General features: G+C 43.8%; 13 protein-coding genes across 13 annotated transcripts; 7 read left to right on the plus strand and 6 right to left on the minus strand.

The window, feature by feature from the left end:
- Position 1: 1 nt before the first annotated feature.
- SAMD00019534_075120 (hypothetical protein) lies at positions 2-3,643 on the plus strand (the record flags this gene model as incomplete). Its single annotated transcript, XM_012897209.1, has 5 exons — positions 2-39; positions 107-963; positions 1,052-1,483; positions 1,539-2,603; positions 2,670-3,643. 5 exons carry the CDS (start codon positions 2-4, stop codon positions 3,641-3,643), a joined length of 3,366 nt encoding a protein of 1,121 aa, XP_012752663.1.
- Positions 3,644-4,094: 451 nt separating this feature from the next.
- SAMD00019534_075130 (hypothetical protein) lies at positions 4,095-5,187 on the plus strand (the record flags this gene model as incomplete). The annotated part of the gene is made up of 5 exons (XM_012897210.1): positions 4,095-4,231; positions 4,314-4,524; positions 4,606-4,631; positions 4,701-4,980; positions 5,083-5,187. The coding sequence occupies 5 exons, from the start codon at positions 4,095-4,097 to the stop codon at positions 5,185-5,187; spliced, it is 759 nt and encodes a 252-aa protein (XP_012752664.1).
- A 110-nt stretch (positions 5,188-5,297) lies between these two features.
- On the minus strand, positions 5,298-6,185 carry SAMD00019534_075140 (hypothetical protein; the record flags this gene model as incomplete). Its single annotated transcript, XM_012897211.1, has 1 exon — positions 5,298-6,185. One exon carries the CDS (start codon positions 6,183-6,185, stop codon positions 5,298-5,300), a length of 888 nt encoding a protein of 295 aa, XP_012752665.1.
- A 1,984-nt stretch (positions 6,186-8,169) lies between these two features.
- On the plus strand, positions 8,170-8,511 carry SAMD00019534_075150 (hypothetical protein; the record flags this gene model as incomplete). Its single annotated transcript, XM_012897212.1, has 2 exons — positions 8,170-8,245; positions 8,363-8,511. The coding sequence occupies 2 exons, from the start codon at positions 8,170-8,172 to the stop codon at positions 8,509-8,511; spliced, it is 225 nt and encodes a 74-aa protein (XP_012752666.1).
- A 40-nt stretch (positions 8,512-8,551) lies between these two features.
- Positions 8,552-9,100, plus strand: SAMD00019534_075160 (hypothetical protein; the record flags this gene model as incomplete). Its single annotated transcript, XM_012897213.1, has 1 exon — positions 8,552-9,100. The coding sequence occupies one exon, from the start codon at positions 8,552-8,554 to the stop codon at positions 9,098-9,100; it is 549 nt and encodes a 182-aa protein (XP_012752667.1).
- Positions 9,101-9,614: 514 nt separating this feature from the next.
- On the minus strand, positions 9,615-11,896 carry SAMD00019534_075170 (hypothetical protein; the record flags this gene model as incomplete). The annotated part of the gene is made up of 6 exons (XM_012897214.1): positions 9,615-10,416; positions 10,498-10,549; positions 10,636-10,752; positions 10,821-11,123; positions 11,223-11,394; positions 11,459-11,896. The coding sequence occupies 6 exons, from the start codon at positions 11,894-11,896 to the stop codon at positions 9,615-9,617; spliced, it is 1,884 nt and encodes a 627-aa protein (XP_012752668.1).
- A 260-nt stretch (positions 11,897-12,156) lies between these two features.
- SAMD00019534_075180 (hypothetical protein) lies at positions 12,157-13,440 on the minus strand (the record flags this gene model as incomplete). Its single annotated transcript, XM_012897215.1, has 2 exons — positions 12,157-12,592; positions 12,665-13,440. The coding sequence occupies 2 exons, from the start codon at positions 13,438-13,440 to the stop codon at positions 12,157-12,159; spliced, it is 1,212 nt and encodes a 403-aa protein (XP_012752669.1).
- Positions 13,441-14,139: 699 nt separating this feature from the next.
- On the plus strand, positions 14,140-16,177 carry SAMD00019534_075190 (hypothetical protein; the record flags this gene model as incomplete). The annotated part of the gene is made up of 5 exons (XM_012897216.1): positions 14,140-14,289; positions 14,363-14,558; positions 14,626-14,915; positions 14,987-15,897; positions 15,967-16,177. The coding sequence occupies 5 exons, from the start codon at positions 14,140-14,142 to the stop codon at positions 16,175-16,177; spliced, it is 1,758 nt and encodes a 585-aa protein (XP_012752670.1).
- Positions 16,178-17,383: 1,206 nt separating this feature from the next.
- Positions 17,384-17,539, minus strand: SAMD00019534_075200 (hypothetical protein; the record flags this gene model as incomplete). The annotated part of the gene is made up of 1 exon (XM_012897217.1): positions 17,384-17,539. One exon carries the CDS (start codon positions 17,537-17,539, stop codon positions 17,384-17,386), a length of 156 nt encoding a protein of 51 aa, XP_012752671.1.
- A 68-nt stretch (positions 17,540-17,607) lies between these two features.
- SAMD00019534_075210 (hypothetical protein) lies at positions 17,608-19,393 on the plus strand (the record flags this gene model as incomplete). The annotated part of the gene is made up of 3 exons (XM_012897218.1): positions 17,608-18,123; positions 18,188-18,483; positions 18,547-19,393. 3 exons carry the CDS (start codon positions 17,608-17,610, stop codon positions 19,391-19,393), a joined length of 1,659 nt encoding a protein of 552 aa, XP_012752672.1.
- A 111-nt stretch (positions 19,394-19,504) lies between these two features.
- SAMD00019534_075220 (hypothetical protein) lies at positions 19,505-20,026 on the minus strand (the record flags this gene model as incomplete). The annotated part of the gene is made up of 1 exon (XM_012897219.1): positions 19,505-20,026. A coding segment is annotated over one exon (522 nt), but the record flags the coding sequence as incomplete, so codon positions are not given.
- A 1,319-nt stretch (positions 20,027-21,345) lies between these two features.
- SAMD00019534_075230 (hypothetical protein) lies at positions 21,346-24,206 on the plus strand (the record flags this gene model as incomplete). The annotated part of the gene is made up of 4 exons (XM_012897220.1): positions 21,346-21,521; positions 21,607-23,054; positions 23,127-23,389; positions 23,460-24,206. 4 exons carry the CDS (start codon positions 21,346-21,348, stop codon positions 24,204-24,206), a joined length of 2,634 nt encoding a protein of 877 aa, XP_012752674.1.
- A 332-nt stretch (positions 24,207-24,538) lies between these two features.
- Positions 24,539-24,778, minus strand: SAMD00019534_075240 (hypothetical protein; the record flags this gene model as incomplete). Its single annotated transcript, XM_012897221.1, has 1 exon — positions 24,539-24,778. The coding sequence occupies one exon, from the start codon at positions 24,776-24,778 to the stop codon at positions 24,539-24,541; it is 240 nt and encodes a 79-aa protein (XP_012752675.1).
- Positions 24,779-25,924: the final 1,146 nt, after the last annotated feature.

The following is a 25,924-nucleotide window of genomic DNA, read 5'->3' on the forward strand; positions in this document are numbered from 1 at the left end:
AATGACCTCTGCTAAAACATATTGTGAAGGACTCAATCCGTAAGTAATCCAGACCCTCACTCACTCAATCACTCACTCACTTACTCAATCAATCAATCAATCTCAGAGCTGGATACTTGGTAACAATCACTTCATCACAGGAGATGGACTTTATAAAGTCAAAGTTCAACTTGGGCTCAAACAGTTTCTGGATGGCTGGCATGGGTGATGAGAATGGAACATGGGTCTATGATCACGGCCCTGAGAATGGTCAGTTGATGTTTGATCAGCACTCAGATAGAACTTATGCATTCCAAGATTGGTGTCCAGGTGAGCCAAACATTGGCAACAGCGAGTATTATATTAAGTACATCGGTGGTTCAGTACCCAAGCGTTGTTACAACAATGAGGATGGCTCCAAGCCACTACCCCTCATCTGCGAGTTTAACAATGGTTACGACATGTCCCTGAGCCCAGCCTCCCAGTACGGTGGCCAGTCCGTGATGAACACTGGCAAGCTGCCATTCAACTTTGACTTTAACAAGGTCAGCATCACGATGAAGAAGACGACTGGCACCCCCGTTCCGGACTTCCAGTGTGCCAACCCAGTCAACAATGTCAACACACTGACCTGCAACATGCCACCTGGCGAGAGTGGCAACTATGTTGGCACAATCACCGATGGCAAGATCACTAGCACTTTCTTCTACCAGTACATGCCTCCACATGTTGCCGTTGTTTATCCATCGGCTACAATGGCCAAGGGCACGACCATCACTTTGACTGGTAGCGGCTTTGGCACTCCGGGATCGGCTACAGTCAATGTGTCCATGGGCACACTTGACCAAGTATCATGCAGCACCCTGACCGTCCTCAGTCCAGGATCACTCACCTGTGTCCTCAGCGACACCGTGTCCCAAGGTCTATTCCCCATCAAGGTCACAGTTAATGGTCAGACCGGTAGCAACCTCAAATCACTCATTTGTAAGTATCCATATCGATCACTCACTCAATCACCGCACCTGGAATCATTCCACTAACTCACCCAAACAACAAACAAAACAAAACAAAGACATGTCCGGTGAACAAGCATTCTATAATTGCTTCAAGTACAAGCTTGGATTGTTTGATATCAACAAGATCATCACGAATCAGTCTGTAGAGGGCATGAGAGGTAATGTTGGAGTTATCCAAAATAGGCAAACAGCCATTTTGTTGCGAGCATTGTGCACTTGGTACGCTCCAGATTCAAACTATGAACCAATCAAAGACCTTTATATGAATGCTGTATATGATGACATAGATAATACCTGGAGTTATGTATATGGACCCAATGGAGGCACCAAAGTAGCACCCTACCCTGCGACCGGCATTGGTTTGTTCAGCTCGACCAGCCTCCAATATGATATATCGGGGTCCCCAATCGATGATCAAAGTGCCGTATGGAAGTATCCTGTCGCCAACAATCTACCTGGATCCGGACTTGGTATATTCCTCAAGAACAGTGAGTTATGATATCGTTCGCGAGCCTGATTGATCGATCACTGACACACAAACAGCCGCTCTACTTGGCCTCAAATCTAGCTTCAGCGCCACGCTGCCAACATCTGGTGGCGTGATCAGGATCATGGTTGTCAACCCACCAACATCACTATCACAGGTCAACCTTGTTCTAAAGAATGGTGGAACGACAGTCTCAACAACACCATCATATTATGTCGACTATGACAACTCGGCCATCGCCTTCGTTGTGCCAAGCGGCATTGGCGGCCCCTATGCTGGCAACATCTTCACCGACGGAGTTGTCATGACCAATGGATCAATCTCGATTACTTATCAAAAGCCTGTGATCACCGGTGCGACATCCCCCACGACCAATGGTGCGGGACTCACGATAACTGGCACCAACTTTGCCGAGACCGCCACCAACATGCGTATCCGTCTCGACCTTACTGTTAACAGCACAGCAAGCTGCGCCAATGTCAGGATGGTCAAGTCCTTCACCGCTGTGACCTGTGATGCACCAGAGTCCTACGGCAATGGCAATGTCACCCTGGAGTATACCACAGTGACCGACAAGTCCAATGTGTTTGGCTTCACCTTCCAGGCGCCACAGATTACTGCCATCACACCAACTGGTGCGGCCGGTGGTCAAGTCACCGTCCAAGGTGTCAGCCTGTACAACAACGCCTCATTGAGCAAGGTGTCAGTGGACAGCTTCCAATGCAACAACGTCCAGTTCATCCAGCCAAACTTCAACTTCACATGTGACATGCAGCCGGGCACTGGCACCTTCCCAGTCAAATATGTGATCAACAACCAGTTTTCCAATCAACTGGCCTCAGCCGCCACATTCACATACATGGCACCAGTGGTCACCAACTCCACTCGCGTCAAGTACTTGATCGGTGGCGATGTCACTGTCACTGGATCAAACTTTGGCAATGTGGGGTTGACTGTCACCATCCTCAGCACGCCATGCACCAACATCTCATTTGTCAGTAACAACACTATTGTCTGTCGCTACCCAGGCACAGTCGACGCCTCCCTTTTCCCAGGTGGTGCCATCGTCAATGTCACAGTCAACGGACTCTCTGGCAATGCTCCAGTCTTCTTCTATGATTGTAAGTTTGTCAACGCGATGTGATTGATCGATCGACCCAACTAACAAAATTGCACATCTATTGTAGTCCCAGAGTGCGACGCTGATTGCAGTGGCCATGGACAATGCAATGAGGGTGCATGCAAGTGTGACAAGGGATGGGAGTTGTACAAGAATTGCTCGGCAGAGGGTGGAAGTGGTGGCAAGCCAACAGATGGTGGCAATGGTAATGGACAGTATCCAGGTGGAGACAAGGGCTTCACATCAGCCATCACCCATTTGCGTGAGATCAGCTCTGTGACTTCGGAACCAATACCGGGCAAGATTGTTGCGCTCAAGGATGCCACGTGGGTCAAGGTGACCAAGGATGGCGACGCGACATCCACCTACAACGGCACATTCACCAACAGCCCTGCGGTCGTGGTGATCAATGTGACCGCATATGACGAGGACACCACCATCCAGTTTGCCGGCCAGAGCATCTCAATCTCGGCCAACTCGCTCAAGTTCATCGTCTCTGTGTATAACTGGAAGTTTGACTCTGTGCTCAACGCATTCCACGTTATCTTCGCGTCGACCGCACCAAAGACCACAGTGTCCCAGTGCAAGACAGTGGACACCGTCTATCAGTCTGGCTTCAACCAGTTCCAGTTGGTGGCCGGTGACTCTGTGCTACAGACACACTTTGCCAACGGTCTGATCGTGGAGGATCGCGTGATGGTGTCCAATGTGCTGGCACTCAAGGACAGTGATCCATTGATGATCGAGTCCAACCAGAACCAGACGACTAACTACACACAGATGGTGGCAATTGTCGCACCATCATTCGAGAAGAGATTGATTGTCGATCCATCATTCCGTTCACTAATCTCATCACAAACTACAAGTGAGTGTAGTACCGAGAGCAACTGGCGACTGATTGTCATTGTAGTCATCTGTTCAGTCGTTGGAGTTGGCCTGATCGTTGCCAGTATACTACTTATCCGACGCAAGCTGGAAACCCGTCGAATGCAGCGCAACATCCAGATGAAGCAGCAATCATACATGGAGAGCAACTCCTAGTCAATGATCATCTTGTACCATCACTTTTAATATAATATATAATACTATTAACCAACTTTGAATTGATTGATTGATTGATTGATTGATTGGATTGAGTGGGTAATTGAGTGGAATAGTTCCATCAAGAGATGTTTGAAGTAGGGTACATCAAGTGTTGTTATACATGTTGGATGGTCATAGTTGACAATGTTCTGTCTATGTAACACCATCTAAACATCTTTAGTTGTTGTAAGTGTTTCCATCATTTTGATCAAAGTTTGGAAGTTCACAAACTATCTTTAGTTTTTGAATACAGAGTGATGTTCCTCACACAACCAACACCTTTGACTCATCCATTGTGAGTCATTACCATCACTCTGAGATATATTATATAAACACAGATAGTCACTTTAGCAAGCAAGGCATAGTAGTCAGTCAGCTCAGCTATCAGACAGAGATATACTTCAGAACGATGTCACAGAGAAAGACTACCTCATCATCAAGCGGTTCTTCCGCCGATGACAAGTACACAATCATTCTCCCAACATACAATGAATCGGAGAATCTACCAATCATCCTCTGGCTGATTGACACAGAGTTGAAGAAGGAGTATGAATGCATTAGATCACTACATCATATGATCTCACTCACTCACTCATTCAATCAATCATTCAATCGACTTTCGACTTAGGTTCATCAACTATGAGGTCATCATTGTTGAAGATAACAGTCCAGATGGAACATTGCAGATTGCACAGCAGTTGCAAAAGATCATTGGTGAGGATAAGATCAAGATCCTGTCAAGACCAGGAAAGATGGGTTTGGGCTCAGCCTACATGGACGGAATGAAGATGGCCACAGGCAATTGGATCATCTTAATGGATGCTGATCTGTCACATCATGTACGTACATACAAACATGTTGTTGTACGACTGTCTCATCATCATACTTACCAATCAATCAATCAATCAATCAATCAACAGCCAAAGTTCATCCCTCAATTCATCCAGTAAGTGCACTTGACCGACCGATCAATCATTCAATCAATCGATTAGACTAACACAAACACGAACAACAGGAAACAAAAGAAATACAACACAGAGATCGTCACTGGAACTAGATACGCGTCGGGAGGAGGTGTCTATGGTTGGAACTTCTACAGGAAGCTGACGAGTCGTGTGGCCAACTACATTGCCTCTGTACTGCTGACACCAGGTGTCTCTGATCTCACCGGATCATTCAGATTGTATAGAAAGGACGTGTTGGAGAAGCTCATTTCTGTAAATAAGTCAAAGGGATATGTCTTCCAGATGGAGATGATGGTCCGCGCTAATCAATTCAACTACAAGATTGGAGAGGTATGGAACTTGGATGGATCGCAATGACATTATGGAATGATTCCATCACTCATTCAATCACTGAACTAACATCCAAATCAATCAATCAATCACAAACACAAGGTTCCAATCACATTCGTCGACAGAATCTATGGTGTGTCCAACTTGGACTCTGGCGAGATTGTTAGCTACCTCAAGGGTGTCATGAACCTGTTCTTCAGTATCTAAGCTCGCGAAGCCAGCCCATACAGTCGCGCATGGAACCATTCCCAACGCAAGGAACATCAACCAATAATATTACAATGCTCCCTCATTCCAATCAATCAATCAACTCCCTTTTACTCCTTCTTCTCGTAGTCTGTGTTGGCTGCGATGTGCTCCCATTGATCTAGCTCGTTGTGGTAGCGACTAAGGACGTTCTTGGCATTGTCATAGCTGTCCTTGCCGATGAACACGTGGATTGGTGTGGTGGCGACATCACTCTCGACCATCTTGATCAGCACCTCCACCAACTTGGCGGGATCGCCCGACTGATTGTTGTTGAATGCCGCCAGGTACTGAGTGTGATTGTCATGCACCTGTTGGTAGCATGGCATGATGTCCTTGGCAAACACCAATGAGTTGGACTCTAGGAACGATGATCTAAAGTGTCCTGGATTGATGGTGGACACTCTCACGCCAAATGGACGCATCTCGGCGGCAAAGGCCTCGGTCAAACCGTCAAGGGCAAACTTGGAGCAGGTGTATGCGCCAATGCCTGGCACATCGCCCGAGAATCCAGACACGGACGACACATTGATCACGTAGCCACTGCGTTGCGCGCGCAGTACCGGTGCGGCCAATCTCATGACACTGGCCACAGCAAACAGATTGATGTCAAACTGTGCTCTGAACTCGGCGTCGGTCATCTCCTCGACAGTGCCCACGACGGCATAGCCAGCGTTGTTGACAATGACGTCGATTCGACCGTAAGTCGCCAGGGCAGTGTCTATTGCCGATTTGATGCTTGTCTCGGATTTCAAGTCGACCTCGAGAGTTAACAATCTTGAACTTGTAGAGTCAGCATCAGATGTGCCATCAGGTTGATGTTGTTTGATTGCATCACATAATGATTGTTTGTTCCTTGTGGTTGCCACGACAGTTTGACCCTTTGACAATAGGGACAATACCATTGATAGACCAAGACCTCTTGAGGCACCAGTAATCAACCATACTCTATTATTCATTGTCGTCATTATTAATATGATGTGGCTGACTGATATTTGATTGATATGATATGATTATTAGTCATTCATTCACTCATTCACTCATGAGATCATGCCAACGTACTTATAATCCACTTGATATCTATATGTTGCTGCTGTTTAGTTGATCGGTACAATCTCAACTACAACAAGTTTTATCATCGGGAAGGGAAGAGAAGAGATGCCAAGGGAGATGAAAATGCGTCATCGGGAAGGACTTATGTGTTACAGGTTACAACTAACGACTATGTTGCTAGCAGGACATGTAAACAGAAATCAGATGAGCTCAAATGGTTGCCATCCTGACTTCAAACTCGAACTAACAATGGTCTGCGGACTAATATTAGTCCTTAATGTCTCAATCAAATAATGTCTCATTTAATAATAACCACAATTTTATAACTACAATATGATTACATGAGTCGTTAGTTGAACATGTTCATATATGAATGAGTTTGTTAATGTCAATGATGAGGAATGAATGAGTCAGTTGAGGGAAGTCTGGACAAGACACCTCACAACCAAACACACACACTGCCGAGCCCAAAAGTGTAGTCCAATAGTTTACTTTAAAGACAGCTGTGATCTAGATGATTGATTGACCCTTCATTATTAAGAACCAATCAAATAAGTAAACACACTGGATGTGGACGAGCGGGGGGTCTGGAGATTGGATACAATGGGGGTCTTCCAACTACCTTAAAAGGAAATAATCACATCTTCAAAATAAACCAGGAGCGACCACACAAAAACCCAAGTCATCGGTTTGTTTTGCAAAATCATCCATAAATTAAAAATAAACAAAGTTTTGATTTTGATTGGTATGTTGTTGAAAAATGGATATTTTCATCCCATTCCATTCCATTCGCATCTGGCCTCTGGCTGGCATACTTGGCCTTGCTCATTCGTTTGATTAGCTACAGTGTGCCACTCACACTGCACTACTGGAAAGTGTGAGAAACTCATCCATCCAGCCTGCCAGCCAGAGCGCAATATATATTTCATTTAAAGATGTTAACAAAGAGATAGAGAGATCGTTTAATTTATATAAATATATATATATTATAATCTGTGCTTGTTTATTTCTTTGTATTTGAATTGTGTGTCGTCCCTGTACCATCATCCACCAACCCCCTTCCTACTACACTGTATCAACAACAACAACTATCAACCTACATCGATCCATCCATCCATCCATCAACATCCTCGTCAGTCTGTCATCCATTCACAGTCAGTCTGTCTGTCATTCAACAACAATAATAACATTGCGCGTTTTTTGAATCGGAAACGTGAATGTGTGTGTAAGTCAACAACAACAACAACCGAGAAAGAAAGAGATAATCAACGCAGTCTTGTGTGTTGTGTGTGTGTTTTGATTGACATTGGTTTAATATACACACTAAGGGTGTACTATATATCCAGTCTCCAATCAAATCCAATCCAATCTCACTCACTTGCTCATTCACCCACCAGCAACAGCAACAGCAGCAGCAACCAACTCAACTCACTCCATCCACCACACTTTATATCCATCCATCACCATCCACCATCCATCCATCCATACCGGTTAAGGTTCAGAACAGATCAGGTTAGCGCTTATAAAGTAAACTTGAAGGGAGCCAACTGCCAACCAACTCAACCCAACACCCCTCAAAGTGCACCAGTTCCTGTCCGTCGCCCAAGCGTCCAAGTGATAGAGCGCCAACTTCCACCTTCCACATCCTCCCCTTCTTATATTTAATATAGTAGTAGTCCCAGTACCATTATAAATATTACATTACTTAGTGTATCATCATCATCACCACGATTCCAAATTCATCCATCCAGCTATTAGTCATCTATCCAGATAGTCAGAGACAGTTATTATCCAGCTTTACTCAAATCTTCAATCAGTCAGTCAGGCAATTACTAATCAATCAATCAACTTAAGTCAAGTCAATCAAACACCAAAAACAATATTACAATAATGGATACTATAATGGACAACAATGATTCGTCATCATCATCCATGGTCGTGGCAGAGGCCACAACTACCACTCAAAGTAAGTTGATCAACAACTTTGATTGATTGAGATGGCGTCCAAAATTGGAAACCGACATTTACTGACATCCATATTTATCCATCAATCAATCAAAATCAAACAAATAATAATTTATAGTTTATAATCCATTGGAACATCTTTGTTATGATGCAGTATTACATGTACTTCAATTCTTGAGTCCAAAGGACTTGTTGTCATTTGGATTGGTTTCCAAGGAATGTGCGGCACTGTCATCAAACGATTACTTTGTGGCGCAGATTCTATAGACAGTACGAACGCAGATTCATCACGGCATTCCAGACACCCATGCCCCAGCCACTGCCCCGCGAAAATGCCAAGCATCACTACCTGCAAGAGACCAAGAAGATGGACGTGCTGTCGCACTTTGTCGGCGTGTGGAGCGAGAAGTGGTGCGACGTCGACGTGTCCAACTCGACCAAGATCACCTACGACGGCCACGCGCTCAACGTCGTCTACACCAAGAACAAGTTCACGGCACAGTTTGTCGACTTTGACTTTGCCGCCCAGCAGCTGCGCTTCAATCTCTCGGGCGGTGACTCGGGCTGGTCGTTCATCTACACACTCAAGTACCATTTCGAGGGTCGTCTGTCGCTCAACGTCAACAGATTCCACGACAGCATGTCGTTCAATGGCTTCTTCAAGCGCAGCGAGCAGCAGTCCGAGCAGTTGTCTGTTCCACAACTGGACATTGCCGCACCACATCAGCTGAGTCCAAGAGGACCCGTTGTCTCACCACCAGTCTCCCCATTCGACCTTGATGATGAAGAGGATGATGAGATGCCAGATGAGGCATCCCTCTTTAACCTTCAGTCACGTAGACAGTCAGTGTTCTAAAGGTTGGCGGCATACCTTATTATATATAGATATATATATCGTTGGCTGGCTGGCTGGTCACGATCAAATGACCAATCAATCAATCACAATCGATAGAACGCGAGCATAATCAACAGACTCAATCAATCAATCGATCTAGATCACTTGCTTCGCCAATGTCCCCTCTGGAGGGGGAAGGGAGGCAGGTGCTTGCGCGCTGTTTGGTGTAGCTGATGCCAGTTGCCGTGTGGCCCATATCTAGTCGTCCACACATGGATACTGGAGTATTTATTGTCCAACAACACAACCATTGTAATTCCATTCTAACTGTAACATTGTATAACAACAAACCCAACTCCCGACTACAACAATAAATAAGCTGGATGTCCTTAACTAAGGGACATCCAATCTCCTCCCCTAACACACTGCTGTAGTTGTCTACTTTACACTTTATTAATAGTTGGTATATGGTACAATGCACCTTACCTTAGCTTACATACACATACTTTGGAGGCGTCGACACGATACGACGACCCTAGAGCCTTGAAATGTCACGTCCAAACATGATGGTCTTGAACCAGTCGAGTGAGACTAGTGTCTGGTTCTTCCAACTGAACTGCTTCTCGAGGTAGATGGCGCGCCATGCCCACCATACTCCAAAGCCACCACCGGCAAACATGTTGGGTATGTCGGCAACGGCACTGTGGTGGCCGATGTAGGCAAAGGAGCCAAGGTGACGGTAGCGGAATGGTACGATCACCGATGGGTCCTTGGTCCTGGCAAAGTCGTTGAGGGAGGTGGCCAAGTACTTGCCGGCCTGGTTGGCCACCTGGGCTGTGGCGGGCAGCGTGGTCAAGTTAGCATCGATCTGTGCGACCAAACGCTGAAACTCCTCGAATTGTAGGAAGTTGTCCTTGTTGGCGTCGCACTCGGCAAACTTCTCTGGAAGCACGCTGACAAAGGCCTCCAGCTGGGGATACTTCTTGGTGTTGTTCTTGACGAGATGGATCAGCTCATCGATCGACAGCTTGTCATCGCCATTCTCATCGGCCTCCTTGAACAGATCACCCAAGTGGTCGAGCAGCTTCTGCTGTGTGACGGTGGCACAATCGCCAATTGCGTAGATATTCTGTTGGGGCACGCCAATCACCTTGAAATAGGTATCCGTCGAAATGGCTCTGTTGTTACGCTGCTCCTCGATTGAGTTACAAAAGTTTGCTGTCAATGCTGTCGGACCTACTCCAGTCGCCCAGACACACATTCCAAATGGCAACTCAACGTTCTTCTTCTCTGCCTTGCTGACCACAGTTAGTTTGTTTGGATCGACACATGTTACTCTGGAATGAGTGATGGTTAAGTTAGCATGATAGATTGAATGAGTGGACTGGTCTTGGACATGGTTATGGACATGGACATACCTTGAACTGAACAAAGTTGCAATGTTTGATCTTCCAAAGTGCTTCTCGGTGTCTGTTGTCGTGTGCCATTGTGTTAGTATACATGTTCGAGTGCCATCATGCGAAGCCAGGACAGCCAGAGAAATGGTAACGACTTACAATCAATGATGCTCTTGTCATAAGTGTTCAACAAGTGATCAGCTGATTGAATCAATGATATCTTGCAGTATTTCATCAACTCTGGGAATATCTTGGACAAGTCATCATAAATGTAATCTAAATAATCAATGATGATTGTTAGCAATCATATCCATCATCATCCATGATCACACCAACACACATACCATGTATCTCTCCAGCAAACTCCACTCCAGTTGGACCACCACCAACGATGGCAAAGTGCAATCGGTCTCTCTTTTGTTGCTCTGTTTGGTTTGGAAAGCTGGCACGCTCAAAGCAGTCCATAATTCCACCTCTGATGATGATGGCATCCTTGGCATCCTTGAGGAAGTAGCAGTTCTCCTTGACACCAGATGTGCCCATTGTATTTGGCGCACTTCCAACTGCAATCACCAACTTGTCATAAGGTATCTGGACCATATCCACCATATTGGCTGCTTTATCTAATGATAACAAGTGTCCAATATCTTGAAGTATGAGTTGATATGATTGATTGATTGTGGATTTCATTATTGAGTTGTTGTTATATTTGATTGATTGATTGATTGAATGAATGAATGACATACCCTTGAGTGTTACAGTGTTGGTGTTTGGATCGATCAATGTGCACTCTGCCTCAATGTAGAATGTGTTCTTCTTTGACAAACGATTAAGTATCCTTCTGATTGGCTCAGAGATACTCCTCACCTCGACAGAGCCAACAGTTGATGCAGTCAACATTGGTGTGAACAGGAAGTACTATGTATGATTGATTGAGTAAGTGAGTGATTGAGCGCGACATGACTAGTATGCTATCATTTACATTTCTTGGTGAGACAACTACTATCTCAAACTTGTCAAGGTCGATACCTTTGATGAAGGCCAATGATGCCCATCCTGTGCCAAGTACTACTATTCTCTCCTTTCCATTATCACATGGCTTCAATAGATGATGGACATCCAATGGCTTTGGAGCAGTCTTTACATCATCCAATGCCATCAATGTTGCTGTTGCTGTCAATGTACCAGTGATCACACCACCAACAATCAATGGTGTCTTTATCCTATTCCACCATCCATTTCCATTCTTTGTATTATCGTTGTTGGTGTTGTTATTGTTGTTGTGGCTATCATTTGATGATGACGATGATGATGAGGAGGAGGAGTAGAAGCCATGTTGTTGTTGATGTTGATGATGTTGTCCTCCAATACATGTCCTAATGAAGGATCTTGTTATGTTTGTTGCGCCCTTGGATAACATTATGTTAAACAAATAAACAAACAAATATAGATAGATAGATAATTAGGAAGAAAGATATTAATAAATTAAATAAATGAATTGGTGAAGTGCACAAAGATGAACTCAAGGGTTGGGATGAACATGATGCGTGTGGGTGGGCTGTGTTTGGAGATCTGTTCAAGGTCATGAAGTGCGATCCATTATGATCACATGATTGATTGATTGATTGAATGATACTAGTACATAGGAATCGACAAAGAAAGAATGAATGAATGATATTATTAAGCCTTGAGGAATGAGAGTGCAGCCTCCTTCTCCTCTTGCAACTCCTTGGTGGTGATGTCGATCTTGGCCTGGATGAACTCGGTGATCTTGAGGTTCTGGACAATGTTCCACTCTCCACCACTGCATGTGACGGGGAATGAGAAGATCAGTCCCTTGGGCACGTTGTACGAGCCGTCCGAGGCAACAGCCATCGAGACAATCTCACCTGGACGTGTGCCAAGGAGCCAGTCTCTCATGTGGCCAACGACGGCGTTGGCTGCAGAGGCAGCCGATGACAGCTTCCTGGCGGCAATAACTGCAGCACCTCTGTTTTGAACCAATGGGATGAATGACTCTCTAATCCACTTGTCATCGTTGACTGCTGTTTGAACTGGTGTTACAACACTCTGTTGAGGGTAGTTATTGATGTAAGCGTTGTTCACATCTGGCACCCTGATTGAATGATTGATTGAGTGAGTGAATATGATTGATTGATTGATGACACTGTACATATGGACTACTTACTGAGTGAGTGAGTGATTACCCCAAATGATAACATTGTGTACCTTGTTGACATTGACGCCAACCTTGTCAGCGATCATGGAGAGTGCACGGTTCTGATCGAGACGGGTGAGTGCAGAGAAGTTGGCGGCGGGGAGTCCTCCAGAAGCCTGTGTGAGAGCAGTGAGTGCGTTGGTGTTGGCGGGATTGCCAACGACAAGCACCTTGACATTGCGGGCGGCGTAGTTCTTCAACGCCTCACCCTGCTCCTTGAAGATCGATGCATTCATCTTGAGCAGATCCTTGCGCTGCATGCCTGGACCTCTGGGGAAGGCGCCAATGAGCAGCGCCACGTTGATGCCCATGAAGGCATGCTTGACGTCGGTGGTGGCGACCACGTTCTGCAGCAGAGGGAAGGCACCGTCGGCCAACTCCATCACGACACCGTTCATGGCCTCGGCCATCTTGGGGATGTCGAGCAGATGCAACACGACGGTCTGATGTGGACCAAACATCTGGCCACTGGCAATCATAAACACCAAGCTGTAGGCGATCTGGCCGGCGGCGCCAGTGACGAGGACGCGCAGGGGTGGTGTCTGGTTGCATGGCGAAGTGCTGATCAGACTCCAAGCCTGCTGTGTGTGCAACTGTTGATATGACTGACTAGTAAAGTGATGTGACACTGGGCACTTTGCTGGGGCGGTGGCACCAGTAGCCGACTGAGGCACAACCGCTGAACCTGGTGCGCCAGTGTTCAAATGTGAGGAGATGTTATTGATTCTCAATACTGCTGATTCCATTATGTCTATGTCTCTGTCTGTCTGTATGTATAATGATACTGTGATGATAATATATATATATTATATGATTTATAACAACAAAGTTATGTGTATATATGAATAATAAGTTAATAACTTCACTCACACCAACACATTCATTCATTCATTCATTCTCTTGCACCCACTCATTCACCTCATTCACTCTGTCAGTCATTAACACACACTTGTCTTCACACTCGACACGACTATGTTTGTTGTTGTTGTATTCACTCAATCTGAGTGTAGATATATACTGTTTGCCGTTTATGGAAATCTATGATCATTTATTGATGGCGACACTTTGTCCAACACAGTGCGCCACTGGCATTCAAACTTTAAATTGAATCAATTTCATTATTATTCATATAATAGGATATATAATATTATGATTTATAAATATGAATCTTGTCAAGTCAATGACAACAAGTGATTGATCAATGTTATCATCGGATGTATTGATGGTATCCATCTTGACATGTATCAATGTCATTCATGCCCTGGTCACACACCACCGACGTCTTTGATTCCTTGAACATTGAGGGCTTTGTGAGTTTCAACTTCAATTCTTGAGATGAAGATAATGATTTGGGAGAGAATGAGTATTGATTGTTGTAATACGTAACAACAATAATAATAACGACAACATATAGATATACATAGAGATAGATAGTTTAGATAGAGATGTCAACTGCAACAACTATTACCAATCCAGCGGCTGCACCAAGTCCTCTCATCGGACTGAACAGTATAAGATCTGTTGTGCAAGAGTATCTCAACAAGATGTTGGATAGTATACAAGGAATGAAGGTCTTGGTATTAGACAAGGAGACTGTATGTTGGTTGCATTGATCGATAGTTATAATTATTGAATGATTGAGTATACTTACTTTAAAGCATATCTTAGACAGGTATGGTCAGCATGGTATACTCACAATCGGACATCTTGCAGAAGGAGGTGTTCTTGTTTGAGAAGATAGACAGTGGCAATAAGGAACAAATGCCACATATGAAGGCTGTATACTTTGTAAGACCGACACAAGATAACTTCAACTATATATGCGAGGAGCTGAGTACACCAAAGTACTCTGACTATCATCTCTGTATGTGTACTTGGTTGGACTGGACTCATGAGACATGACCTAACATCAATCGATCAATCAATCTTAGTCTTTACAAACTTTGTTGGATCAACTGCATTGGAGCAGATGGCCAAGGCTGATTCGAAGGATCTGGTTAGGGAGATACAGGAGTATTACTCTGACTTTTATCCTGTCAATCCAGATACATTCACATTGAATATCACTGGTGTATTGTCAAAGAGAACGGTTGGATGGCAAGCCAATGGTAGTCGCATCATTGATGGCATAGTCTCTGCACTCCTCGCGCTGAAAAAGAAGCCAATCATACGATACTCTGCAAACTCTGAGTTGACCAAGACAGTGGCTGAGGCTGTTGCTGTATGTTGACCTGACATTCATTCATTCATTCAATCATTCACTAATCATGAAATCACATTCACGCCATACAGAGATCAATGCAGACTGAGAGAGAACTGTTTGAGATGAGAAAGAGTGAACCGATATTATTGATATTGGATAGGAAGGATGATCCGGTGACGCCATTGTTACATCAATGGACGTATCAATCAATGATACATGAGTTGTTGGGCATAAGGAATAATAGGGTCAACTTGAACCAGCCTGGCGTCAAGGAGGACCCGGCCAAAGAGGTGGTGCTCTCAATCGATCACGACACATTCTTCAAGGACAACCTTTACATGAACTATGGTGATCTTGGCGCCAGTATCAAGGATCTTGTCGAGACATATCAGAAGAAGATGGACTCCAATGCCAACATCAAGACCATCGAGGACATGAAGAAGTTCATTGAGAACTTCCCCAACTTCCAAAAGTTCTCCACCAACGTATCCAAGCACGTCAATATGATGGAGGAGATATCAAAGAAGATCAGTGGACATCATTTGATGGAGATATCCGAGGTGCAACAAGAGTTGGCATGTGGCAACGAGCATTCAGCAGCATACCAACGCATTTGTGAGATCATCGACGATCAGAAATACACTGACGAAGATAAGTTGGTACTGGTGATGTTGTACAGTATCCGTTATGAAGATGGACGCGTACGCGACTTGCAGGACAGATTGGTGCGAGCTGGCATGCCACAACAACTGATAGGACTGCTGCTTACATTACGCGACCTCGCCAGCAAGAACCAGCGTGAGGGCGATCTATTTGGAACAAAGAACATCCTCAAGTTTATGAATGGCGTCGTCAAGCGTGGACTCCAAGGCGTGTCCAACATCTACACACAGCACGTCCCTCTACTCAATGAGATCCTTGAGCTCCTGATAAGGAACAAACTCCAGGAGAAGTCCTATCCCTACTTTATTCCCCCAACAGCCCAGCAACTACGTGAGCGGTAAGTGTCATCCCTTATTGATTGATCCATTGAATAGCCTTGCTAACTACCTTATCGCCATCACCACAGTGTCACTGACATTATCGTGTTTGTTGTTGGAGGCATAACGTATGAGGAGGCCTACAATGTACATAAGTTCAACGTTGCCAATGCCAATGCCAAGATCCGTGTAGTGCTTGGTGGCACGACAATATTGAATCGCGACCAGTTCCTCGAGGATCTTGGCAGTTTGAGGATGCAACAAACTGGCATCGGTGGCAACAGCAATAGCAGAAAGTAAAGTGACTGACTGGATAAATATGATCATCACCATCACCTTCCAATTGATCGTCAATCAATCAATCAATCAGGTCACATTCATACTTGTCAGTTACAATCAATCAATTAATCACAAGATGATCTTGGCATTCCATCACAAGCCTCCTCCAACAGCCAGCCCCAATACCATTATTATTTCCATTTCCATCCATGCAAGCATCCCCGTTGGTTGAGCGATGTCCTTTGGCCACCTAAGATTTAATATAGAGTGCGGTGGTACTGTGTATCTCTATCTACTGCTACACCTGGATCACTTCTCGTCGCAACCACTACCTCTCCAACCCACCCACCCACTCAAACACCCACCCACACTCACGCCCGATCACATGACCATAGAGTGTGGATAGCTACTCGGCGATGATGAGTTGCATTGCTTCGACATACGCACCATATGAGCAAAGGGGGTGCGTTCACATCAACTCACACACTAACTATCAATCAACGATCACACAAACACAACGAAGAGTGTTGGCATTATCTACATCGATGGATGGAAGAAGAGATAGAGAGATGTAGTAGACCTAAACTGACCTTTACTGGTTTGCCTGTGTCACTGGTGTGTATGAGTCGTGAGTGCATCAATGGATGGGATGGGATGGAATGAGTGAAAGAGTGAGTGAGCGAAGGTGGGTGGGTGAGTTAGAGAGTGAAAGAGTGAATGAGAGTGAGTGAGTGAGGGAGAGTGAGTGAGGGAGAGTGACAGAGTGTGGATGTGTTATTGGCTTGAGCAACAACAAGTAGTAGTAGTAGTACTAGTAGTCATTGATTAGTCGGAGTCGTAGAACTTAGAGATCATCCTTAGAGGTAGAGATTAGTTGTTGATTCATTCATTCATTCATTCAAACATTATTAGTCAGATTCTTTTAATCAATCAATCAAGTCAATCAATTTAGTCAATCAATCAACTAGTTTATTGTACAGGAGATAGAGATAGGAATGCAAGGTGGCTATTATACCAACTCTATTGGTGGCGGTGGATGTATACTTGGAGGGTATATAAGTAGCACGAATGGAGCATCACCATTGTCACCAAACAAAGGATTTCAAAAGAGGATAAACAATGGTCACCAGCGGTCCAATTCAACGCCTATCAATCTAGCTCCACCTCCCCAGATTTCAATGATAAAGCCACAGTCTCAACAACAACAACCTCACCAACCTCATCAACCTACATTACAACATCTTCAAGTGGCTCCGGCTCCTGTGTCGCCGGCAGGACCGCCACCTCAGGCTCCACTACCACTTCCACAGCCACAGGCTCAGCCACAATCTCAACCTCAAACACAACTACAACAACAACAACAGCATCACCCTTCACCGCCATACCAACAACGTAAACCAACACATCATCATCATCAACGCAACAACTCGACGGATGTAGCTAGGGAAGCAATGCAAGTGGTTGGATCATACGAGGACTTGGCATGGGAGGAAATATCTCTATGTTATCACAACTTCAACATGGTGGACAGTGAGGGCAAGGGCTACATCAACAGCTTTCAACAGTTGATCCAATATATCTCGTTGGTCTATCCGAGTGGCACACCGCCCACCTCGCAATTCCTGTTCTCAATGAACATCCTGTATCCTGGCGCTGTACCCATACAAGCGCAACAACAACCTAGCAACTTCCTCACACTTCAACAATTGATGTATACGTACTCCCACGCCAAATCATTGATCAATGTGGCGGCTTCGATTACCACTGGGATGCGCAAGTTCACGCCACAACAGGCTGTCTACATTGTAGAGGTGTTCAACTCGGTCAAGGACAGTAGAGGTGGCGTGCCATCTCAGAAACTGGCACTATTTGGAGCGGACAAGTCCAAGCTACCATCAACAACCCTGCCATTCTATGAGTTTGTAAAGTACATTGGTCTCAACTATATACCATTCGAGAACCTATTCGTATGTATCGGTATCATTCATTCATTCTATCGATCGGTCACTGACTCGATCAATCATTATATAGAAGTTCCAAAAGTCACCTGCCATCGAGGCACAGGCATCACCTGTCAAGGAGGTGGAAGAGTTTGAGGACTTATTCGCCAACTTCAACAATGTTAACAACAACAATATCCAGAACTTGTTCATTATCCCAAACAACAATAACAATATCCCCAACAACATCCAAGCAAACAACGTCCAAGCCAACAACATCATCCAAGCCAACAACATCCAGGTCAACAACATCCAAGCCAATAACATCCAAGCCAACAACATCCAAGTCAACAATAATATAGCCAACACAAGCGGGAATATTAGAATGTAAGTACATTCATTGGTCACCCCCATTCCAGCCTACTTACTCACAACATCATCATTACTTAGATCCCAACAACAACAAGGCAACAACACAAACAAACAACATATATTCTCAGATATTGAGATACAATACTCTGAATTACAGACACAGAGTAAACTTGGTGAGGGTACATTCGGTCTGGTGTATAAGGGCACTTGGCGTGGAAGTACAGTGGCAATCAAACAGATAAAGGTCCATGATGATGTGACTAATCAGGCATTGGACGAGTTCAGGAAGGAGTTGACCATCCTGAGTAAGCTACGACATCCCAACATCGTCCTACTGATGGCCGCATGCACACAGCCACCCAACCTCTGCTTTGTCACCGAGTACCTTTGTGGAGGCTCGTTGTACGACGCGCTCCACTCCAAAAAGATACGTATGAACATGCCACTCTACAAGAAGCTGGGCATCCAGATTGCACAGGGCATGAACTACCTTCATCTGAGTGGCATCATACACCGCGACATCAAGTCGCTTAACCTGTTGCTGGATGAAAACATGAACGTCAAGATCTGTGACTTTGGCCTGTCGCGCTTCAAATCAAAGTCCGCAGCGATGACCAAGTCAATCGGATCACCGATATGGATGGCGCCAGAGCTGTTGATGGGCAGTGACAACTACACGGAGAAAGTCGATGTCTACGCCTATGGTATCATACTCTGGGAGATTGGCACTGGCGAGCTGCCCTACTCTGGCCTTGACTCTGTTCAGCTGGCGGTGGCTGTGTCCACAAAGGGACTACGACCGACCATTCCCTCGACTTGGCCAGCTCCACTACACCAACTCATTCAATCATGTTGGCACCAAGACGCCAACCAACGTCCTACATTCACACAGATATTGGCACAACTCGATAAGCTCACAGTCTAGAGACATGTATGAGCATGATCCAGGATAGTTAAGTTATTATTAAACAGTGACAGGTGAGGCTAGGAGGTGCCTCCCCTGTCTTGTGTATTATTATCAAATGATTGATTATCCACAGAATGATCGGCAGCCATAGTAGGACTCGGAGTATGGTGTGATGATGTGACAGTTCTCGCCAGTGTGTGGACACTCGGCAGCCTTGCCCTTGCCAATGTACATTACTACGTGGCTGGGACAGGGAGTCTCGAAGCAGTAGAAGAAGAGGTCGCCGGTCGTGCAGCCAGAGGTGTCGGTGGGGTGGCACTTGGACGAGCATGAACTGCCCTGAGCAATCTGGTTGTAGGTAGTGCGGCCAATGCCATGATAGCCAGCATCGTTGTAAGATCGGTAGACAATGCCTGAGCAATCCATTCCTCCATGTCCACCACATGAGCAGTCCGTACCGCCCCACACATAAGGACAACCACAAGTAGCATAATGTTCTGCTTCAGTGGCAGCCTTGTCACATGTGGCAATTGGTAACTTTCCATACTTTGTAATGTAGGCTTCGAGATCAGTCTCATTGTAGGCCATTGCTTTGACTTGGTTTAAACAAATGGCAAATGCCATCAATGCAAGAAATATTTTCAACATTATTAATTATTTGTTTGATTGATTATTTGTACAAGATTATAATGGACGATAGAAGATTAAGTTTGGTGATCTAGATTGAACGAAACAAATATCTTTGAGCTAAGATATTTTGAAATTTTCAAATATCTAAATTTAAACAAGTTCATCTTCATCAGGAAGTCCGGCTCCATCTAACTTCAAAACGATTACTAATCTTTCAACTTTATTGTCTCACACTCTTTTGATCTCCTGGTTATTAGTCATATGATGGATGATAATTTTAGGACCCTCCTAGAATAGTACGATCTGCATTCCCTATTATACCTCGGTTATTTGCAATGTCATCACCTGTTACGGGTTCAATCCTAAAAATTAATTAATTATTAAAGTTATTTGAAATTAATTGTAAATAAATAAATAAATAAATTCTTAATTACCATTCTATAAAATCTCCATTCTTTGCCGGTGAATAGGATTCAGAAGGTGTCCAAGTATCTTCCAATTGCAAAAATATCTTCTCAAAATTGGCACGATATCCAGATGGATTTCTGTAAGAAAAAAAATAATAAAATTAGAGGATTATAATTATTAATTCTTTTAAAATCTATATATTTACTCTTCAGATAAAACCTGTTGGTATGCACACTGGACTTTAATAATAAATATTACTATAAATAATAAAACTATGAAATTCTTCATTATTTTTTGTATTGATTGAATGATTGATTGATTGATTGATCAAATAAAAGATTAAATAAATAATTGATTGTTTATTATCATATAATTTATTATTTACATTATATTTATCGTCAATTTTTATGGTCGTTGTTACAAAACAATAACGTGGAAATAAAAATATAAATTATTGGGGTGATGTTGGCTTATTCGTTGTAATAAAGTCAATATTTATGCGTATTTTTGTTCACATTTGATTATTTTAAATTTGTATAATGGTCGCCACAAACATCACATAAATATGGTATTCTAATTAAATGAGAAGAATTTTAGAGAGTCTTGATCTTTGATCATTCAAATTGAGTATAGAGAAGGCTCAAATTATTAATTTAGTTCGACCATTAATTGATTGATCTCCAAAGTGATTGGAAATATGAGATTCATTTTAAAATTGTCACAACTTAGTAGCTTCATTTCTTCAACAACTATTCAAAAAAAGGCGCGATTCTTGAGAAACAGTTAGAAAAGTTTGGATCAATCAATCAATCATATTCAACAACAACAACAACTTATTATTAATACCTAAGTATACATAGCTCAGTAGTAGGTGGTGGAAGTAGATTAGATAGAACAAATAGGTACATGATCATTCTTTGTTTGAAAAGAGAATGAACAATATACAACAACAAGATGCACAACTTATATCATCATCCAAGGCAGAGTTCTCAGAGTTCATCTCAGAGTACTATGGACCAATCGTCAAAGATATCATAGAGAATGATGCCATGAGACTAATCGTCGACATTGACATCATGAGAAAGAGCAATGCAAAGTTGGCCGAAAGGTATGTGTTCAGTGATTGATTGATTGAATGATTGAACGAATGATCGAATGAATGAACTAACATGATGTATATCAATATACTTTAGATTCCTCATAAAGCCAATGTTATATTATATTGAGTTCCAAAAGACTGTTCAGAGCTTCATACATGCAGAGGCACAGAGGATGAAAGCGAGAGAGATGGAGGAGATGGATGGTGATGATTACGATCCAGATGCATTGGACAGTTTGACAAAGAGGAGAGCTTATAGGACGAGCAGGAACAATCAACCTCAACCATACTTCTTGGGCTTTAGCGGTAGTTTTGGATCGTACCACGTCACGCCCAGAGGCCTTCGCGCGGCATTCATCTCGCATCTGATCTGTGTGGATGGCATCGTGACAAAGTGCTCACTCGTTCGTCCCAAGGTCGTAAAGAGCGTGCACTTCTGCGAGGTCACCAAGCAGACGCTCGAGAGGAGCTACTCGGACGCCACAACAGACGACAACATACCGACGACCGCGTCGTACCCCACGAAGGACAAGCAGGGCAACCCGCTGCTTACCGAGTTTGGCTACTGCGAGTACAAGGACAGCCAGTGCATCACCATCCAGGAGATGCCAGAGTGCGCGCCTGCCGGCCAGCTGCCGCGCTCCATCGACATCCTCGTCGACAACGACCTGGTGGACCAGGTGAAGCCTGGCGACCGTGTGCAGGTCGTCGGCATATATCGCGCCATCCCCATCACCCCACCCGGCACGCGACAGGCACCACGCTTCAGAACCGTGGTCATTGGCAACAGTATCCGCAAGCTGTCACGTGAGGCCGAGGGCCCAGACGTGGGCAGTAACGACATTCAAAACATCCGTCGCCTGGCCAGCGAGCCTGGTATCTTTGACCTGCTGGCGAGCTCAATGGCGCCATCAATCTTTGGACACGAGTACATCAAGAAGGCGCTGCTACTACTGATGCTGGGCGGTGTCGAGAAGAACCTGCCCAATGGCACGCATCTCAGAGGAGACATCAATATTCTGATGGTGGGCGATCCCTCGACGGCCAAGTCACAGCTTCTGCGATTCGTCCTCAACACGGCGCCATTGGCCATCAATACCACAGGACGTGGCTCGTCTGGCGTCGGTCTGACCGCCGCCGTCACCAACGACTCTGAGACTGGCGAGCGCCGATTGGAGGCCGGCGCGATGGTGTTGGCCGACCGCGGCATCGTCTGCATCGACGAGTTTGACAAGATGAGCACAGACGATCGTGTGGCGATTCACGAGGTGATGGAGCAGCAGACCGTCACCATCTCCAAGGCGGGCATACACGCGTCGCTCAATGCTAGATGCTCGGTGGTTGCCGCCGCCAATCCAATCTACGGCCAGTACAACAGATATAAGAAGCCACACGACAACATATGTCTGCCCGACTCTCTCCTCTCTCGTTTCGATCTACTCTTCATCGTCCTGGACCATGCCAATCCAGATCACGACCGACACATATCCGATCACATCCTAAGAATGCACAGATATAAGAAGCAAGGAGAGGATGAATCATGTAAGTAATCAATCAAGATTGATTGAGTGAGCGAGTGAGTGAGTGGATTGATTGATTGACGCCATATTGTAGACCAACAAACAGAGCCATCGTCCATACTTGGAGGCGAGTTGGATGTAAAGGAACAGGTGGAGAAGGATACGGATACACCAGTTTATCAAAAGTATGATAAACTACTTCATGGAGGACAGGCTGAACGTGAGATATTGTCCATTCCATTCATCCAGAAGTATATCCGATTTGCCAAGAACCTGATCAAACCATCACTCTCTGATGAGGCCAAGGAGTACATCGTATCATCATATACAGAGTTGCGATCCAAAGAGGAGGAGAAGGTATGATACACATTCCATTCAACTCAATCAATCAAACATGTCAACAATACTAACATGACCATGACAACAGACACTACCAATCACTACACGTACATTGGAGACATTGATTCGTCTATCGAGTGCTCATGCCAAGTGTAGACTGTCACCAATTATTGAGAAGTTGGACTCTGAGGTTGCCTATGAAATACTTCAACATGCATTGTTCAGCGAGGCAAACTCATTGCCAAAGCCTAGACATCATGAACAGCAACATCAACAACATGAACAACAACAACAACAAGATGATGATGTAGTGGACACTGCAGCTGCAACTACATCCACCACTCCACCAACATCAACGTCAACTTCTAAATCAAGAACTAGAGCGGCGGCTGTCAATGCGAATGATAAGAATCTTGGAACAAAGAGGAAGGGCAATGACAGGAACAATAACAATAATAACAACATGGACCAAGATGATGAGGATGACGACACAACTATGGACAGTGACAAGGAGAATGAAGATATAGTACAAACAAAGAAGAAACAAAGGAAGGACATTATACCAGACAACAAAAGCATTAAGAGGAGTGATGTTATGCCAAGCAAAACAGCGGCTGTGGATATTGTGAAGAAACTTGGACAAGCCACTGTGGACAAGTTTGGTTCTGAACTCAGCAGACTTCTGGTGAGTCTTAGGGGCAAGACAAGTGTGGAGGTCATCAAGAAGAAGTTGTCAGCCTACGACAAAGGCGACAATATCGATCATCTACTGCAACATCAATTCACACTGAAGAGAATCTTTATCCATAATGGCATTGTCAGGAATATGCAATAGTCGCCAGCCTGCCATGTTATTCATTCAATCATTCATTGTTGTTAGGTAACTCCGATCGACAATAAAGTGAACAAACATTTTGTACGAAACATGGATTGATAGATGGACGCCATTCATTTATTTGATTGATTGATTGAGTGAGTGGATGGATCTGAGTTTGTGTTTGGCAAACTGGATTCCAAATGCTCCAGTTTGATTTGTTCGGGAAGGAGTAGTTGTTGCAACAACTTGGCAGCAGCTATTTAAATATGTACATTTGATTGATTGATTGATTGATTATATTTTGTTGATATATGTTACAGACGCAAGTTGAACTGATTGATACATTATGATCAGTTATCACGTCTGCCAAACAATGGAACGTTAATGTAGATTGGGATATGACCACCATCAGCAGCATTGTTGTTATTGCAGAATGGATCTGATGTCACCTTTACCAGAGAGTCTGCTGGGAAGAACTTTGGTGAGAGCTCAGGTGATTGTTCATTGCCTGAGGGCACTTGTTGTTCCAACTTATATTGTTGATTCATCATTTGTTGTTGTTGATATTGATAATGTTGTTGTTGAGGCATGTGTAGCATTGTTGATTTAAACTTTAAGTATAATAATAATAATAAGAATAGCTAACTAATATTTGTATGATTATTGATGTAGGTTGGATGTTGTTGAATTAAATGACAACTAGCTCGTTAACTATGTTACTGTCACTGCTGTGTATGAATGATTGATTGATTGAATCAAAGTGTGTCTAACTGACAGTCTGTGTGATTGTATGATTGTGTAATTGTACCAGGTAAGGGGTGAGGTTGAATCTATTCTATCTTTCTTTGTGTTGTGTGTGAAATGGTGGGTATAATTATATCTGTTTGTTTGATTGATTGAATGTTTGCTTTGTTGACAGGTGACAGCAGAATGAATGAATGTGTGAGTTTAAATTGTTGTTGTTGATTGTTTGTGTGTATCTGTGTTCTCGAAAGTTATTAAAGACAACCTAGAATTGTGTTTGTTTGCAATGTTCAACGTGGGTATTGACTATGTGTTTGATTGTTAGTTGGTTCGTTGTTGACAACCATCACAAAACAACGAGTGAGTCCAATTAATAAATATTAAAGAATTGAATTACCAAAATAGGAATTTTTGCACTAGCCCCCCATTATTTTTTTGATACCTAACCAAAAAAAGACATAACCAAGAAATATGATTGTGATATCATTTTTTAATATTAATATCCCCGACATGTCAGGGGAACCTTCAAGTGAAGGCAGTTGCTGGCTGATGCGGATAATGGGCTATGAATATTTGATCTAATCTCTCTTGATCATCGTTCAATGATAATCTATCTTGTAAAATATCTATTCCCATTGGCAAAAGAATACAACGAGAACAGAAATATAATGCTATGTGCATATCAAATGAGTCCTTGATCAGGGAGACAAAAGATATATTATGTCTTTGTGAAGTTACATCACAATGTACAGAGGAAATATATGTTTGAGTCCTATCATTTCTCCTGGAACACCATAATTCTACTATCAGATTTACATTTCTTCCTAGGAATATTGGCTCTGTTTTGGAATTTGGCCGTCTCCAAATGAATAAAAGAGAAACTATCTTTCAAGATGTGCACTTATACAAGTTGCTCTCGGTGTCATGATATACTTAGTATTGTTCTATTATTTGTATAAATATAAAGTTGTAGTTGTTCAATATTGAGTTGT

The sequence above is a fragment of the Acytostelium subglobosum genome (assembly GCF_000787575.1).
Source record: "Acytostelium subglobosum LB1 DNA, scaffold: scaffold15, whole genome shotgun sequence".
NCBI classification, from domain to species: domain Eukaryota; phylum Evosea; class Eumycetozoa; order Acytosteliales; family Acytosteliaceae; genus Acytostelium; species Acytostelium subglobosum.